The sequence below is a fragment of the Chionomys nivalis genome, chromosome 19 (assembly GCF_950005125.1).
Source record: "Chionomys nivalis chromosome 19, mChiNiv1.1, whole genome shotgun sequence".
Classification (NCBI taxonomy): domain Eukaryota; kingdom Metazoa; phylum Chordata; class Mammalia; order Rodentia; family Cricetidae; genus Chionomys; species Chionomys nivalis.
In genome coordinates, this window is record NC_080104.1 from 19,684,113 (window position 1) to 19,700,151 (window position 16,039).

Below are 16,039 nucleotides of genomic sequence, written 5' to 3' on the forward strand. Positions count from 1 at the left end.
GTGCCTCAGGGATCCATACATAAAGAGAGAGAGAGAGAAAGAATCAGAACATTTGATCTGCACCACCTGCCACAGGAAGAGGGGCGGGTCTACCTTGCTCTTGAATTCTTTCCAGCTGTTGGCTTGCATAGACTTGTCGCTTCTTCGTTTTATCAGTTATTCAATTAGTTTTTTTTGGAAAGGCATTTGGAAATCAGTCTGTGGGGATATACTTCGTTGGCAGGGAGAAACAGAGTGCAGGCAGTCTTGGGGCAGAAGGAAGCTTGGTTTAGGGGCCAAAATTCTGAGTGAAAGCTTTCTTCACCTTGTGCTTCTGCTCTATAAATTCCTCTGAGACTGTCCTCTGTGTCTCTGTCTCTTCTCTCTCTCTAGTCAGGAATCTCTCAGCATGACTGGGAAGCCTGTGCTTCACTACTTCAATGGAAGAGGAAGAATGGAGTCCATCCGGTGGCTCTTAGCAGCAGCTGGAGTGGAGGTAAGATGCCCGATAGAAGGGTTAGTTTTCTTTCCAGGTTATTCATTGGGAGCTTTCTTGGCTACAAGTCGTAGAAAACTTTATGTTCTTTTCAAACAAAAAGGAGCTTTCAACAAATACTCTTTGAATGCTGAGCTGCTGGTGAGTTCGTTTTATGAAATAAGTGCTCAAAGTCTGTGAGGACCTATTATAGATATTATGTTCCTTCAGATAGTATAAATGGTGTTCAACAATAACTAGCAAGGAAAAGAAAGCTAAGGAGGGAAGGGTGAGAAGGAAGGGAGGACTCACTTTACCTCCCAGCTCCTCTCAGGTCATTCTTATCAGTCTAGTGAGAGCACCACCTAATTCTATTTGCCTGAAGAGCATTAAGAGGCAAATACTTAATTTTTAAACATTAACTATTACTATTTGTGGGTGAGAGGCATGTGACACGCATATCCAGAGGGAAAAGGACAACTTGCGACAGTTTGGCTTTCTTCTTCCACAATTTGGATCCTGGAGATCAAACCTCGGTTGTTAGGTTTGGAAGCAAACACCTTTACCCATGGAGCCACTTTCTGGTCTTCTGATAACTGTACTTAAAAGTGTAGAACAGCTCATGAAAACCAGGTATAGCAGCACATGCCTGTAAACTCTGCACTTGGGAGGTGGTGACAAGAGGATCAAGAGTTCAAGGTCATGCTCTCTGACACTGCAAGTTCAAAGCCAACACAGCCTGCATGAGACCCTGTCTCAAAAAACAAATAAGCAAAGACACGTAAGAACATAACATTTGCCACTAAAATTGTAGCTGTCACATACTTTAATGAAATTGAAAATTACTAAAAATTGTTTATTCAATATATTTTGTTTATGACTTTTTTGAGACAGGATTTCTCCATGTAGCCCAAGTTGATCTTCATCTTCTCTTTTTAAAAATAAAAATTAATAAACTTTCTTTGTTCTTCAGAATTTCATACATGTATAGAATGAACAATGATCATACCCCCCCCCCCAGCAACCCCTTCCAGCTTCATGCCTTCATTTTTAGTTCTCTCTTTCTCTCTCTCTCTTCCTTCCAAAGTTGAGAGTGGCTCAGAGTGTGGTCCAGAGTATGTGGGTATAACATTTATTTTCAAAAGGCAATTTGATAACATGATCGTTTAGCAAAATATCAATAGCAAGTTCTATCCCAAGGCCTATGACTTTCCCAGCCATGTGCGTTTGACCAGAATTACACATCCAGTCATGAGATTCATTCCTTTAGAACAGGCCTCCAATACAATCCGAATGCGATTAGTACCCCATGACAGTCACGTCATTGTGTTATGACACATAATAGTCATATCCACTAGTTTAGTGTCTTGCTTGGCATGTTGGTGTTACAGCATGTAGAATCCAGCACTGAGTAAGCCCTGAATCCTTCTTTATTCAGCTCTATGCCTGTCTTTAGTGGAGTTATTTACTGTTTGATTATTTTAGTTCTTGGTGTACCCTAGACACTAATCTTCTGCCAGATGAAGAGCTGGAAGGGATGGTCTCTCATTCCATGGACTGCCCCTTCATTTGCTTATAGTTTGTTTTGATTTATAGAAGCCTTTTCATTTTATGAGATCCCATTTGTTTTGTTTTTGTTGTTGTTGTTCTTGTTTTTTCTGAGACAGGGTTTCTCTGTGTATCTTTGGGGCCTGTCCTGGAACTAGCTCTTGTAGACCAGTCTGGCCTTGAACTCACAGAGATCTGCCTACCTCTGCCTCCTGAGTGCTGGGATTAAAGGTGTGCACTCCCCCCACCCCCGCTGAAATCCCATTTGTTGATTAGTTCTAATTGCTATTGGAGTCTTATTTAAAAAACCTTCTTGTGCCTATAAGTTAAAACACACTGTCTTATCTCCATGGGTGGATTACTAGAGAACTTTCTTTAAATTTATGGCCAGCCCCAGAGTGTTTTAACATAAAAATAGGATGCATTCATCGAGACTGTATATTCTGTCTCAGCCCTAATAGAAGGAACCAAGGTTCCAAGAAATAGAGATGTCTTTTTAAAATTTGTGTGTGTGTATGTGTGTGTGTGCATGCACACATGGGTACAGGAGTGTGCATGCTATAGTGTCATGTGGTGGCAGAGAACAACTCTTGAGCATTGATTCTTTCTTCTTTGTGGGATATGGGGATTGGGTTCAGGTCATCAAGTATGCTACCAAGTGCCCACCCCCTGGGAAATCTTACCAACGTGCTTCCTACTTTTTCCTCCACCATTTTCAGAGAAGATTAAGTGACGGAGTGGGACCGACCAGAATGTGGGCAGCAGATGAGGACTGCGGTTCTAGACTGAGTGTGACATAATAAAGCCAGCCAAGTGCCAGTGTTCTCTATTGTGCAGCCTGACCTAGGGAGACAGAAGGAGCACCCCTATTACTAACTCTGCCAGACCTTCCCCACCTTGGTGAAATGCAGAACAAAATAAAACCTTCTCTTAAAAGGAAAATTAATAAAAAAGCCAAAATTCAGTGAGCACAAATCTGTCTTGTCAGCCCAGCCTTTATGTTTTTGTACCTTTATTTAGTCTCCCAACCTGTTCTTGTATGCCTCTGGGAACAATGCATATAAATGACCCTTTTCTATTTCATTCTATCTTTTTCTTCCTGTAATCAATATTATGTTTTTTGATATCTAGTCATGTAGAGTTGGATAGGTTGGGTAGATGGGATAGATGAAGAAAGACTTATGGAGTGTATGTCTCTGTGTAAGAGAGAGATGGGTTACTAATACTTTAACAATAAGTTTTAATCTTATTTTTGTGGATTATTCCTTTAGACTATGAAATTTTATATAAGACATGCAAAGCAGATAAAGTGAACTCAATACTTACTCATCAAAAACCCTCTCATTGTTTTGAGGAACAATAAATACTTTTAAATATAGTTTTTCTATGAAGCATTCTATAACATGTATAAAAGTTTTGTTACTATGTTGAAAGAATGAGAAGGTAGGTTTTTGTATCCATCCTTTGTTTTATAAGGAGGTGAGAGTCCCCCAAAACTGTAATCCATAATCCAGTGGTTGGATTTCAGAGTTCAAGTCTTCAGGAATCAGGAATAAAGGTGGCCTCACACAAGTTTAACACCATCTAAGTGTTCAGGAATGCTGAGCAAGGAACCATGTTCTGTATATTGAAGTCCTGGTCTAATAGGAGATTAGGCTGCTTAATCCTATTTAACTTTCCCATGCCACAATAACAATAAACAACATAATCTTACATTCTGTGTTCTTTGCCTTATTTAGTTTGAAGAAAAACTTTTTGAAAACCATGAAGAATTTGAGAAGTTAATCCAAGGTGAGAGAAAACCCTTTCACTCCCAGTGTTGCCTGAGACCTGTTGTCATCCCCTACTGTGAAAGGCCCCTTCTGCTCCTCTCTCTAGTATTCTAAGAGTGCAGTGCAAGTCATGTGGACAGTGACCACCAGGACCCTATCTCTATGTAAGGAAGGTAGCTCCTGAGCCTTGTGTTATGGTAAAAATAAAATGTTTTAGTTCCCCAAGGGGTGCAGCATCAGGCCATGAGGGTCAGCGGGTTCCAGGCAGGGAGCCATGTGGTGGTTGAGAGACAGAGACATGGATAGGCACACCATGCAGAGTGAGGTTGGGTGTTTATTTAGTGGGTTATGGAAGGGAAGGGAAAAGAGGGAAGGGGAGAAAGGGGGAAGAGGAGAGAGAGAAGCAGGAAAGGTAGAAGTGGGAAGAAAAGAGAGAGGTAGAAGCTGCCTCTTCAGGAGAGAGAAAGAAAGGAAGGAGGTCAGGCAGGAAGCTGAAGGTAGATCTGCTTGCCCCAGGGAACAGGGGAGGGAATAGGTAGGGCTTGTCTCGTAAAGGGACAGGACAGACCATTACACCTTGTAAGTAGGAGGAATGCACTCCAAACTTTCCAAGTTGTGATAATTATGACTTTTATCTCCCCCCACCATAGTTTGCAGTGATCCTTTCTGCAGTTGCTTCATGGTACCTCCCTGTTGTTATTTTTCAGCTTTCCAGAATATAAAATTACTGTCTTTATTATTTATTTTTAAGATTTATTGTTTTGACTTTTTGAGGCAGGGTCTTATGTAACCTAGGCTACATGAACTTATTATGTAGTGGAGATGACCTTGAACCTGCACTCTTCCTGAGTCCTGGGATTACAGATGAACACCACCATGCACAATGAACATCTTTATATTAAATTCTCTCTGCTAAGTAAGTTGTGTCATTTGGTCTCCTGGTTAGTTCTGAAATGATGAGAGGAGACAAGCTCAACCCACTCAACTTCAAAGACTGTAACAGGACAAGCCTCACGGTTGCCCTCATTGGGAGTGGTGTGTTTGTGGAGAGTGAGGCAGAGACCGAGAGACAGAGACAGAATTCTTTCTAATCAAAGAACCATTGCCATCTTACACTCCTTATTCTGTTGTGATTTCTTGGTTGGTTTGTTTTGCTACAAAGCATCTTGGGAACATTGAAGAGATATGCCCAGAGTAAACAACATCACCTGGGGAGGAGCTTATATATAGAAGAGCAGATTTCAAGAACGACTTTGAGTTCAGAGTGAGGGTCAATATTTATGTGTGTTCTCTGGAAAGCAATGGCAAATGATAGAAAGAACTAAACAGTGGTACAGCGTAAGACTTAATGAGGCAACCAGATGCAGAGGGAGAATGGGTAAGGAGACTGAACTCAGAATGACAACAGAGGTTGCTGCCCGAGGTCAAAGGTAAAGGGTGACTAAATGAGTGGCATGACCCTAGGGAAAGAGACCATGAAAGTAGAGGGAACACTGGTCCAAGGGAAGGCTTTGCATCTACGTGAATCCAAAATTTCCAAAAATATCTCAAAATTGACCCCAAATGTCAAATATTTATTAGGAGCCTTGCTCCTAATGGGTCCACTGACCTGGGATGGATGTGGGAAGTTGACAGAATGAAGGAAATGCTGATCACCTGTTTCCAACAAGCGGCTCTGGATAGATTGAGCCGTTTTTATTCATACAGTTTCAATAGTTTGCACGAACAGTTTTTGTTTAAGTTTTTCAAGACAGGGTTTCTCTGTGCAGCTTTGGAGCCTGTCATGGAACTTGTTCTGTAGACCAGGTTTACAGGGATCCACCTGCCTCTGCTTCCCAAGTGCTGGGAACAAAAGCATGTGCCACCAACACCTGGCCGCATGAATAGTTTTGCAATCATATTTGTTTCCTTAAGTTTCTAATAATAATTACAACAATTGCCCATTTGTTCCCGTACCTCATTCCCCTTCTGTCCCCCAACTTTCCCACCAGAACCACTACCTACTTGATTCATGCTCAATGTTAAAAGCATAAACAGTGCTACAAGCAACAAAGGAAGTTTTCTAAGTAGGCACACCTGCAGGTAGAACAGTGTGTCTAGCTGGCAGCATTTGCAGTTACAGCATCATGCAAAGTGAAAGAAAATTTTGTCTCTAGTGACTAATGTTTACCTCTGGTCAAATCTAAGTTCTCATAATCAACTTATCAGCCAAGACTGGATCAATCCAGTCTTCACTCTGTACTACTTTGTCTCCTAAGGGAGTTATACCATTTTTTCCTGACCATCCTGTAAACTACATAACTGAAAACCATACTCTTAATAGTTGGCATTGCTTATTTCTTGTTCTCATATCCCCTTTCTGCTTCCTATAGCATTGACTCCTACAGTATTGGCACAGCTATTAGAAATGAGGGTTCTGTGGCTTCTATGATTTTGCTCATTCCCTGTTCCTATTAACTCCTGATATCATCTATTTATTAGCATTTCACTTAGACTCTTATGGTTTGACTCATTGTCTCCAGAACAATTATGGAAATTTGTAATAATGTCATGAACTACCGTGACTCTTCCAGACTAGTCACAAGGTGCGTTAGAAAGGCAACATCCTGTTCTTCAGAATCCTGAATTCATGGTCACACTTGAAACATCAAAGGCTTTAGGGGCTGAATCAGGTCCAGTACATATTTCCTTTTCTTTTCTTTTCTTTTCTTTTCTTTTCTTTTCTTTTCTTTTCTTTTCTTTCTTTTTTTGAGACATGGTTTCTTTTGTGTAACAGCCCTGGTTGTCCTGGAACTAACTTTGTAAACTAGGCTGTTTTTGGACTCACATAGTGCTGGTATTAAAGGCGTGTGTTACCACTGCCTGGCTCACTGTATGTTTTCAATAACATCCCCTCTGGCTTATGCAGAGAAGAGTCATAAGTTTTCTTAATGCAATAGCCAAAAAAGTGAAACTTGAGGCAGCCAGCAATATGATTTGTGTAAGGAAAGCAAGGAGAGCAGGTAGCACTTAGGCTTTTGGGGTTATGACAAGAAATATACAGTGAACTATCTATTGGCCTTGCCAAAAATGAGTTACATTCTCCCAGGCCTTACCAACAAGAGAACTTGTTCATGTTATTCTCAGGCTTTGTCCCCCAAAGAAGTCACATGACTCCAAGCAGCTGTCATGTTTTGCACTCTATATAATTTTTGGTTAAAGTATGCATTTTTTCTCCTCTTGGGTTCTAGAAAGTGCTTTGATAAATGGATTCTATGGTCCTATTTCATAGAGCATTTAGAACGAAAAGGAAATGTAGTTACCACTCTGGAGAGCAGGAAATAATCCAACGTCTCATTGTGCATTTCAAGGTGGAACCCTGATGTATGAACAAGTGCCCATGGTCGAAATGGACGGAATGAATTTGGTGCAAACAAGAGCCATCTTAAGATACATAGCTGCCAAGTACGGCTTGTATGGAAGAAACCTGGAAGAACAGGCCTGGTAAAAAAGACTGTTTGTTACTTAGAGCAAGAGCCAAAGCAAAACAACAACAATAACAACAGCAAAACCACCCAAACAAGAACACTGACACTTAGCATCATTAGAAGCCATGTTCATAGTACAGTTCTTGATAGACTGAAACAAAGCCTGCTTTTGTTCTTGACTGGGAGAATCTATTGTAACCAATTCCAAAGAGGAAGATGCCAAGATAGCCCATTCCACAATATTTACCTTCAGCAATAACTCATTTGGGTAACTACTACTAATAGGGTTCTAATTTTTTTTTTTAGTTGTTTGGCTTTAGTTAGTAGAGGGTGTTAGCTATGTTTTCATAAATCCATGTTTGCCTCTACCATGTGGGAATGGAATACAAAAATAAAGAAAGCCCACTCATGCATTTATTTAGGGGCTAGGGTTCACTTAACCCTGTAAATCCAAAGTAGTTGTAGGGAACCACCTCACCCCAGCTCTGCTTATAGCAGCTGCCCCGCACCCGAACTCACTCCACCCCTGGCCCCCTAAACACAATATAAATCACTCCAGCAAGCACTAGGCCTTCTATGATTGGCAAGCCTATCTCTAAACCTTAAGTTTGTCTCTTACCTAGGAGCAACTTTAAGTTGAAAATTATTGTGTGTATTTGATAAACACTGTTGTTGGGAGAAATGCCATCCCTTAATACTAGATGAGCTGTATTTTCAGTGACTGTTGTGGCATTGTTTTATCTCAAACTGCATTTTAAGACATGTCCAAAAAAAAAAAAAAAAAAAGAAAATGGACACAGAGCCAATTAAGTATTTGCTGTGAGCACCGCCCTCTTCCCAGCAGTTTTTGCTAAGTTTCTTCTGGCTGTTTTGCTGCACTGCAGTTTACTGTGTTCCTCTGTCTTTGCATGTTTGTGCATTGCTGGTTGCATCTGGAGAGATGCTCAGACTCGGAATCTAGAGGGTGTTGCAAGGCTATTACAGCTCTTTCTCTAGGAAGAAGTAGAAACTGTCTGTATGTCCATCTTTAATAATATTAGTAGCTTTGGCGCTCAATTCTACTATTCCTTTCACATTTAGTATTTACAGTAATTATATTTAAAAAAGTTGTCCCTCATTTACTATCTAGTACATGGAGGCATGGTTTCCTATACCAAAAATAGAGCATTGAAGGTGGATTTTTACCTGTTTTCCACAAATGAGCGGGCTCACCTGTATTCTGTGACAGAGACCAATTTTTATTTTATTCTTTTTATGTATTGATATTTATCATTTTAGCATCACTCTCTCTTTAAGCATTTTTTTGATATATTTAATTTTATTTTAGTTCCTATTCTCATTTATGTTCAAAATGTCCTACTTTTGGCCAATGGGGCCTAATGACTCCTCAGAATAATTTAAATTACCATAATGGTTTCTGGTAACTCCTTTGTATGTTTACCTGAAGATCCAGATCAGCCCTGGGCATCTCTCATTCCAGATATGGACCCAGTCATTTCCCTAAGGAGCTGCTGTTAATTTTAGCACGAACTGGATTTAAAGTAGATATGTCACAGACCTAATGTGTATAAATTTAAGGTGAGATGGTAATTTATTCATAGTGATTTCATTGATACACCACTATGATGATAAAGCCTTGTATATGCTATTGTATACTTTCAACTCTATACCTACATAATCCCACAGTGGTCCTCTTGGGAATCTGCTCCAGAACAGTCACTCTCTCAGATCTGTGAGCTGAGGCCTCAGCTTGGTAGTTCTCAAATAGTAGTGCTTTCTTAAATCTGGGCCGTGGGCTGGGACATTTGAACACATGATCATGGCCAGGCATTTCTTTCTCTTTCCATGTGGCTGGATGAGGCTTCCTCAAATCCTGTGATTCTCAGCATGGATGTCTTAAAATGAAGCTAACTGCAAATGTAAAATGATAATCTGGTGGAAGCTGAAAGACATCCATCTTTGCTTTTTACTGTTCAACAGAATCTCTGAGACCCATTGTAACATGAGGCAGAGGCAACGAGAATTTAAGACTACCTTCCAGACAACTGGGTGCTTGCTATCTCAGGGTGAAGCTACAGAACCAGAGGTTCAAAAAGATCAGAGATGCACCTTAGATTGGGACTTAGACATACTGTGGGACCCCAAGATTCTCGTCACTGTGCTTCGGTGTCTATCTTTCCATTTGTTCTCGCAGATTGTGTGTGGTCCCCTCTTCCCTCATGGTCTGTTGGCCACCAGTCTGTGAGGACAGAGGGACAGAAGTGGCAATAGAGAGCTTTGTACAGCCAGTGACATGGCATAAAATAGTCTTCTGGGAGACAGTGTGATGAGACAGCTCAACTTGATTTCATAGTGAAGGGAGATATAAAGGATGGGGACAGAGGCTGGGGTGTCACCTAACTTGCATTAAACAGCAGGTGCCTATCATAAGGTTCCTAGTGCAAGTCTAATTACCATATGGGCATCAGGGGAAAGCTTCTGCAGGGAACTGTGTCAAGGGTCACACTAGAGATGAGTCGGCCATCCGGGTCTAGAGATATTCTCCAGATAAGGTTGGGTAGAGAGCAGGAAGCCACCTCCACCCCCATGCAGGGGAAGGAGTCCTCATGTTGCCCAGCTCGGGGAAAACTACCAGGCCATTGCAGACTATAATGTCTGACCAGCAGGGCCTGCCAAAAGTTGTGGGCAGCAGCAAGTAGAGACTTGTGGAGCGTATTCTGTGCCATTTAAAATGATATTTTGAGTGATTAAGAATCTTGACTCCACGCAGAAAAGTTTTAGAAAAGACAGCGGTCCCTAGACACCTCTTCTCCCAGATGTAGACTATGTTAAAATAGGCAAATACCATACATATTTACTCAATGCATTACTTCACTGTTATTTCAATACTTTATGTGAGCACATCACATTTTACTAATAGCAGTGCTTCATGATCAATGTGAACACACATGTAATTGCGCAAACACTTTGGTGCTGTGTTTCTTCTTATTTCCCAGATTAGTTTGGAGGGCAGAGCTTTGCTACCTAGCTCACGACCCTCCCACCTCAGCCTTCTGAGCACTAGGATTCCAGGCTCGTACCATTGCACCTGTGTCCAGTTGAGCTTTATTACTATCCTTAAGGAACCACTTGCTGGTATAAATACTTGACTGTAGTTCATGAAACAATAGCCCTCGTGAACCCCCAGTAGCCAGGCAGACGAGGTATACACTATATAAAATGTGTCACTGGTCCATCGAATGTTCTTCCTGGTATTGGTAATTCTTCTGTAAACGATCTCCCTTTCTCTAGGATTGATATGTATGTGGAAGGCCTGAGGGACCTGAGTGACATGATTATGTTCCTTCCCCTCTCTCTGCCGGAGGAGAAGGAGAAGAATCTTGAATACATCCTCCATCGAGCCACGACAAGGTTCTTTCCTGTTTATGAGAAGGTGAGCAACAATCTTTGGCTGTTTTATGGTCTGCATGAAAGAGGAAAAAAAAACCCACCAAATGAAATTGAAAGCAGAGCTCCTTTGATGGATGAAAGATTGCAAACCCTCTGTGAAAACTTGACCATCTGCCTTCACTTGTATGACATTTCTTTCTTCCACTGTGGTTTCCCTCTCACTGGATTTCTTTCCCTCCCTCCCTCCTTCCCTCCCTCCCTCCCTCCCTCCCTTCCTCCCTCCCTCCCTTCTCTCTCTCTCTTTCTCTTTCTTTCTGCACATTTTGTGGGTGTGCACATTGTGTGTGTGCACACATGTGTATGTGTCTATGTGAGCGTGCAGATGTGCACACCTATGCATGCATACAGAGGCCAGAAAAGGACATTAGGTACCACCCTCCATCACTCGCACTTAGGTCTCCTTTGAGATGGGGTCATTCCTGAACCTAGAGCTCTTGTTTTCAGTTAGTCTGGAAGCCAGCAGGCCTCAGTGATCTTCTATCTCTCCCTACGTCAAAGCTGAGTTTACAGCTTTGGTGCTGGGGGTGATTCTTTTATTGTGGGTGCTGGGATGCCAACTCCAGCCTTCAAGGGGAAGCATTTTTAACCTTGGAGCCTTCTCTGCAGCCTCTATGGAAAGTCTTCTGGATTCTATTTTGTGTTTAAGGATTTTATGCGTAGCTCCTGTAGTGTTTATGGTTCTGGTGCTGATAGAATTTCAGTTGCCTTAATTAAGTCTGAAGTAACATAGTACCTACCCCATAAGATCCTCCAGGGCATCCCACGCTGAGGCGTGAGAATGAATGTGGTTCCTCCAATGTTCTGGTCAATACCAGAGCTTCACGGAGTTTATCAGGTCAGCCTAAAAAGGAACATTGCGTTTTGTTTCGCAGTTCTCACATCTGCAAACGGATTCCTGGAAAGCGTGTGCCTTAAATACACACTTAAAGTGGCATCCCTAGCTCCGGGTGGGTGGTTCTTCAGTATCATGTGCTCTGCCTCCCAGGTGCATCCATTGTCTTAAGGACAGATGTGGGGAAGAATGCCAAAAACTTGGACCCTTGCTTAAAACAAAATCAGATGCATATTTTGAACTCACTTTTAAACTGATTTCATTGTCTTTTTAAAAAAGATTTATTTATTATGTATACAACATTCTGCCTCCATGTATGCTGACAGACCAGAAGAGGGAGCCAGATCTTATTACAGATGGTTGTGACCCACCATGTGGTTGCTGGGAATTGAACTCACGACCTGTGGAAGAATAGCCAGTCCTCTTAACCACTGAGCCATGTCTCCAGCCCTCATTGTCTTTTCTGAGTTGTGCAATATGCTTAGAACTGAATGATTAGTACCCACATTTACATGTATTGATCATGAACACATCATGGTCATGCATATTATTTGTTACTGTGCCTGTGTCACAAATTACAGGTACCCGACCTTCCTAAGTTATAGTTTTCTCTTAATACATTTAGCAATCCATTTTCTGTCTTTTTGGTCCAAAATTTATCAAACTCTAAATCCTAAATACTGCAGGTTTTCTCAGTACAAATGTCTTTCAAAGGTATTTAAAGTATATCCATCTGTAATTAGCATGTAATTTAAGATAGTTTGCTTTCTATTTTTAAAAACTAGTGCCAATAGCATGGATGGTTAATACCACTATTTTCCCTTCTTATTTTTTTTGTGCTGCTGATAGAGATTAAAACCTGGATAAAACCATCACATGTGCAAGGCTTTATCCTCAAATTCTATGATTTCCAATCCAGCCCCCCTTATAATACTATGAAGCACAGAGGCGTCACTCATGGAGAGAAGAGGTGACAGTCCCAACATTTCTAACAACAAAGCCAGGAACAATGATGACTCATCTCTACTGAAGGCCAAGAATGGGGCCATATGCATTTCACAAGCCCTGACTTCTAATATTTGTATTAATTCCAAGAAAGAGGTGCTGTTATCACTCCACTTATAGATGAGGAAATCATGACATAGAACAACCTGACGGATGCCAGGTTGATAAAAGTCAACACCTGCATTCACAGCTCTATAGACACTTATCCCATGTCTAAGTCTATAATACAACATGGACTTAGGGGCTGGAATATATACCTATTCCATTTTTGTATTCAATCGACTTTAAATCGACATGACACAATATTTATAGATATGTTGAAAGAACATGTGCTAATAAAATTTGGGGTTGTGTACTTAGAGGGGGACATTCTCCCTGTACACAGGAGCCTTCTATTTTTTTTTTTTTTTTTGGTTTTTCGAGACAGGGTTTCTCTGTGGTTTTGGAGCCTGTCCTGGAACTAGCTCTTGTAGACCAGGCTGGTCTCGAACTCACAGAGATCCGCCTGCCTCTCTGCTGGGATTAAAGGCGTGCGCCACCACCGCCCGGCCACAGGAGCCTTCTAAAGAGCAGCACACCCAAGGAAACTTCCCAGAGATGGGGTGAGGACAGATTGTCACCACATGCCCAGAAAAGCCACCAGACAGGGTACTGCATAACTTGTGGGTAGGTGCGGGGAGATGAGATGAAGAGGAGGCGAAAGAGAATGAGTCTAAACCGGTTTCTGTGCTCAGCTCACTGGAGGGTTGAAGTTAAGCTGAAACCCTAAGAGATTCGGGATAAGGCTTAAATTACGCGAGGGATGGGACTTAGGTTCATGCTATTAGCTGGGGACAAAAAAAACCCCCCAAAAAAAACCAAAACCAAAACAACAACAACAGATTAACAAATAGGTCTAACTTCCCAAAAATCTTCTCCCAAACTAGTAACACTTACATTTTTGAAAGTGGCCCTCATCTTCTGCCTCCTCCATCCCAACCACATTACAGGCACTAGGAGACAACAAGCAACATTATCTCGTGGGCAATCGGCTGAGTTGGGCTGATGTGCAACTCCTTGAAGTCATCTTAATGGTTGAAGAATGCAAGGCAGGTGTTCTCTCAGGCTTCCCTCGGTTACAGGTAATGTAAAGATGCAGGCCAGACTTCAGTCTGCTGCAGGTAATGCTTCCGAGAGAAAGAATGTGTGTTATTGCTTTATTCCCTCACTCAGTCATTCTTTATTGTTTCAGAAATCACTTTTATATTCGTGCTACATCCTGTGCTAGAAATATAAAGATGCCATCATTAAACACATCTAGTCCAGAAAAGGAGCACACAGGCAGGTACCTTGCACACAGTGTGCTGAGGTAAAAAACACGGACAAGCAAGTACGGGCCACCTGTACGGGCCACCTGGACCATCTCAAGGACCTGAAGGAGGCTTCTGCAGGAAGTGAGCCTCTGTGGTTTTGTCTGGCCTGTAGCAGAACCTTAATAAAGTTGCTTCCTAAGCTGCTGCAATGGCCCCCACTTGCAGCTGTAGGACTGTAGAGGCTGAGGTAGGAGGATCTCAAGTTCAAGGTCAGCTGTGGAGTGCGGAGCAAGAGTCCTTTCTCAAGAATAAACAAACAGTTGATTTTCTCCCTGGGAGGTGGGGGAGGAGCATATAAGACAATACCATGTAACATAGTCCTTTTTTAAGACCAACAGCAACCGTGGATGGACCTCATCTTCCTTCCTCTGCACCAAGAACCAAATACACCTTTACTCATTCATTTCATTCATCTCAGAATAAAGAGATAGGACTTGGAGGTTAGGAAACTTCTCCATTGTGTGTTGGTAGAAGGACTGGGACACACACTTTAATCTGTCTGATTACACAAATATCACATAGATTAAATCCCATTTATCATCTTAAAGCTAAATTAAAATATTCAAGACTTGCTACAATTCTAAAGTCTCATTTTTTCATTTCCTAGTACAGTGTAAACTTATTTGGAATAGCTATTTGGTTCACTTCATAGTTTTTTAATGTTGCCTAATTGATATTTCTGAGCATTTCCTGATCATATACTGCTCCATTCACTGTGATTATCTTAGATAGTAAACGTCGGAAGCACCTACTCTCTGAGAGTACCCACTGTTTGAGTTTATGCAGCCACCTAAAGTTGTTTAAAAGATCACACAACAGCAAGAAAAACACTGGTGGCCTAAAAGTGAGGGCTCCCCTAATTGTGGCCCTCGCTGTGATGTGCTGATGTTGCTTTTATGGGCAATATGTCAATGGCATCGTTACAGGGGTGGGCTATTCACATTTAAGACATTAGGATATAGTTCTTAAAATGAAATCAGTTGATTACAGCTTGTGAATACTTTTATTACTCATAAAATATTGAAACTTGCCTTGTACAAGGGTACTATCATTTGGCAATAATAGACAATGAAGGAAAAATCCATTATCCTCACCCTTTCCCACAATCTTTTGAAATGTGCACACACTCACGCACACATACATATACACTCTCTAATATTCACTCACTCACACACATATACACACTTGCTCACATTCTCTCTCTCTCTCTCTCTCTCTCTCTCTCTCTCTCTCTCTCTCTCACACACACACACACACACACACACACACACACACAGTATGCGGGTCCTGGAGGAGGTCAGGAGAGGGTATCAGATCCCCTTGAGCAGGAGTTACAGGTGATTGTGAGCCGCCTGGTGGTGGTGACAGAACTCAGGTCCCTTGGAAAAGCGGGACACTTCCTTAACCACTAAGCCATCTTTCCAAGGAATACAAATTCCACACATTTTTTTTTTTCATTTATCAGAACACACCTTCCTTGTATTTATTTTGCTACATTCTTCTCTCACGGATTGTGGCCTTTTACCTTGCAGGACTTCAAGGTCAGAACCAGCCAGATCCCTACAATTAACAGATTTCTCCAGCCTGGAAGCCAGAGGAAGCCTCCATTGGATGATGAGTCCATTGGGACTGCGAAGGACACATTCAAATTTGAACAAGGCATGTTTCTTAAAAACATGAGCACTATAGTAGCTGAGTATTAACAGACACAGAGGCCCATGGAAGTCAGTGAACACTTTTCACTGTGCTTGTATCAATGACCAGGAAAACATCCTGGTGCTGTGTCTGTAAAGAGATGATGAGTGTGTAAGGAAATAAACTACTGGAAACTTATCAATAAGTCAGAAAAGCCAACTCCTGTTTCTAATAAGACATGCTACCAAGAATGAGTACAGAAAACCCAAGCAGGGCTCTCCGCTCTCTGTACACTCCTAGAGTAGACTTGTATGTAGTGTGTGGAAGCCAAAAGGTTTTCACTGTGTGTGTCCATGCGCACATACATGTGATCACGTGTTTGCTGTGGCATATGTGTTCAGTTCAGAAAACAGCTCTCTTTATACCCTGTAGGCTCTGGAGATTGGAATCATGTGTGGTATTTTGAATGTAATTGGCCCCCATAAAGTCATGGGGAGTGGCACTATTTGTCCCTCCTTACCTGG

General features: G+C 41.6%; 1 protein-coding gene across 1 annotated transcript; it reads left to right on the plus strand.

Moving 5' to 3' along the window:
- Window positions 1-388: 388 nt before the first annotated feature.
- LOC130862052 (glutathione S-transferase-like) lies at window positions 389-15,583 on the plus strand. Its single transcript, XM_057751428.1, has 6 exons — window positions 389-475; window positions 3,742-3,793; window positions 7,125-7,257; window positions 10,533-10,674; window positions 13,518-13,649; window positions 15,413-15,583. The coding sequence occupies exons 1-6, from the start codon at window positions 389-391 to the stop codon at window positions 15,581-15,583; spliced, it is 717 nt and encodes a 238-aa protein (XP_057607411.1).
- The last annotated feature ends 456 nt before the right edge of the window (window positions 15,584-16,039 follow it).

What these genes read in the sequence shown, in the direction of transcription:
- LOC130862052 (XM_057751428.1), top strand. Translation starts at nt 389, where the DNA reads ATGACTGGGAAGCCTGTGCTTCACTACTTCAATGGAAGAGGAAGAATG. An exon ending in TAGCAGCAGCTGGAGTGGAG is followed by an intron (nt 476 to 3,741) that starts GTAAGATGCCCG and finishes TGCCTTATTTAG; the next exon opens with TTTGAAGAAAAACTTTTTGA. An exon ending in TCTTTCCTGTTTATGAGAAG is followed by an intron (nt 10,675 to 13,517) that starts GTGAGCAACAAT and finishes ACCACATTACAG; the next exon opens with GCACTAGGAGACAACAAGCA.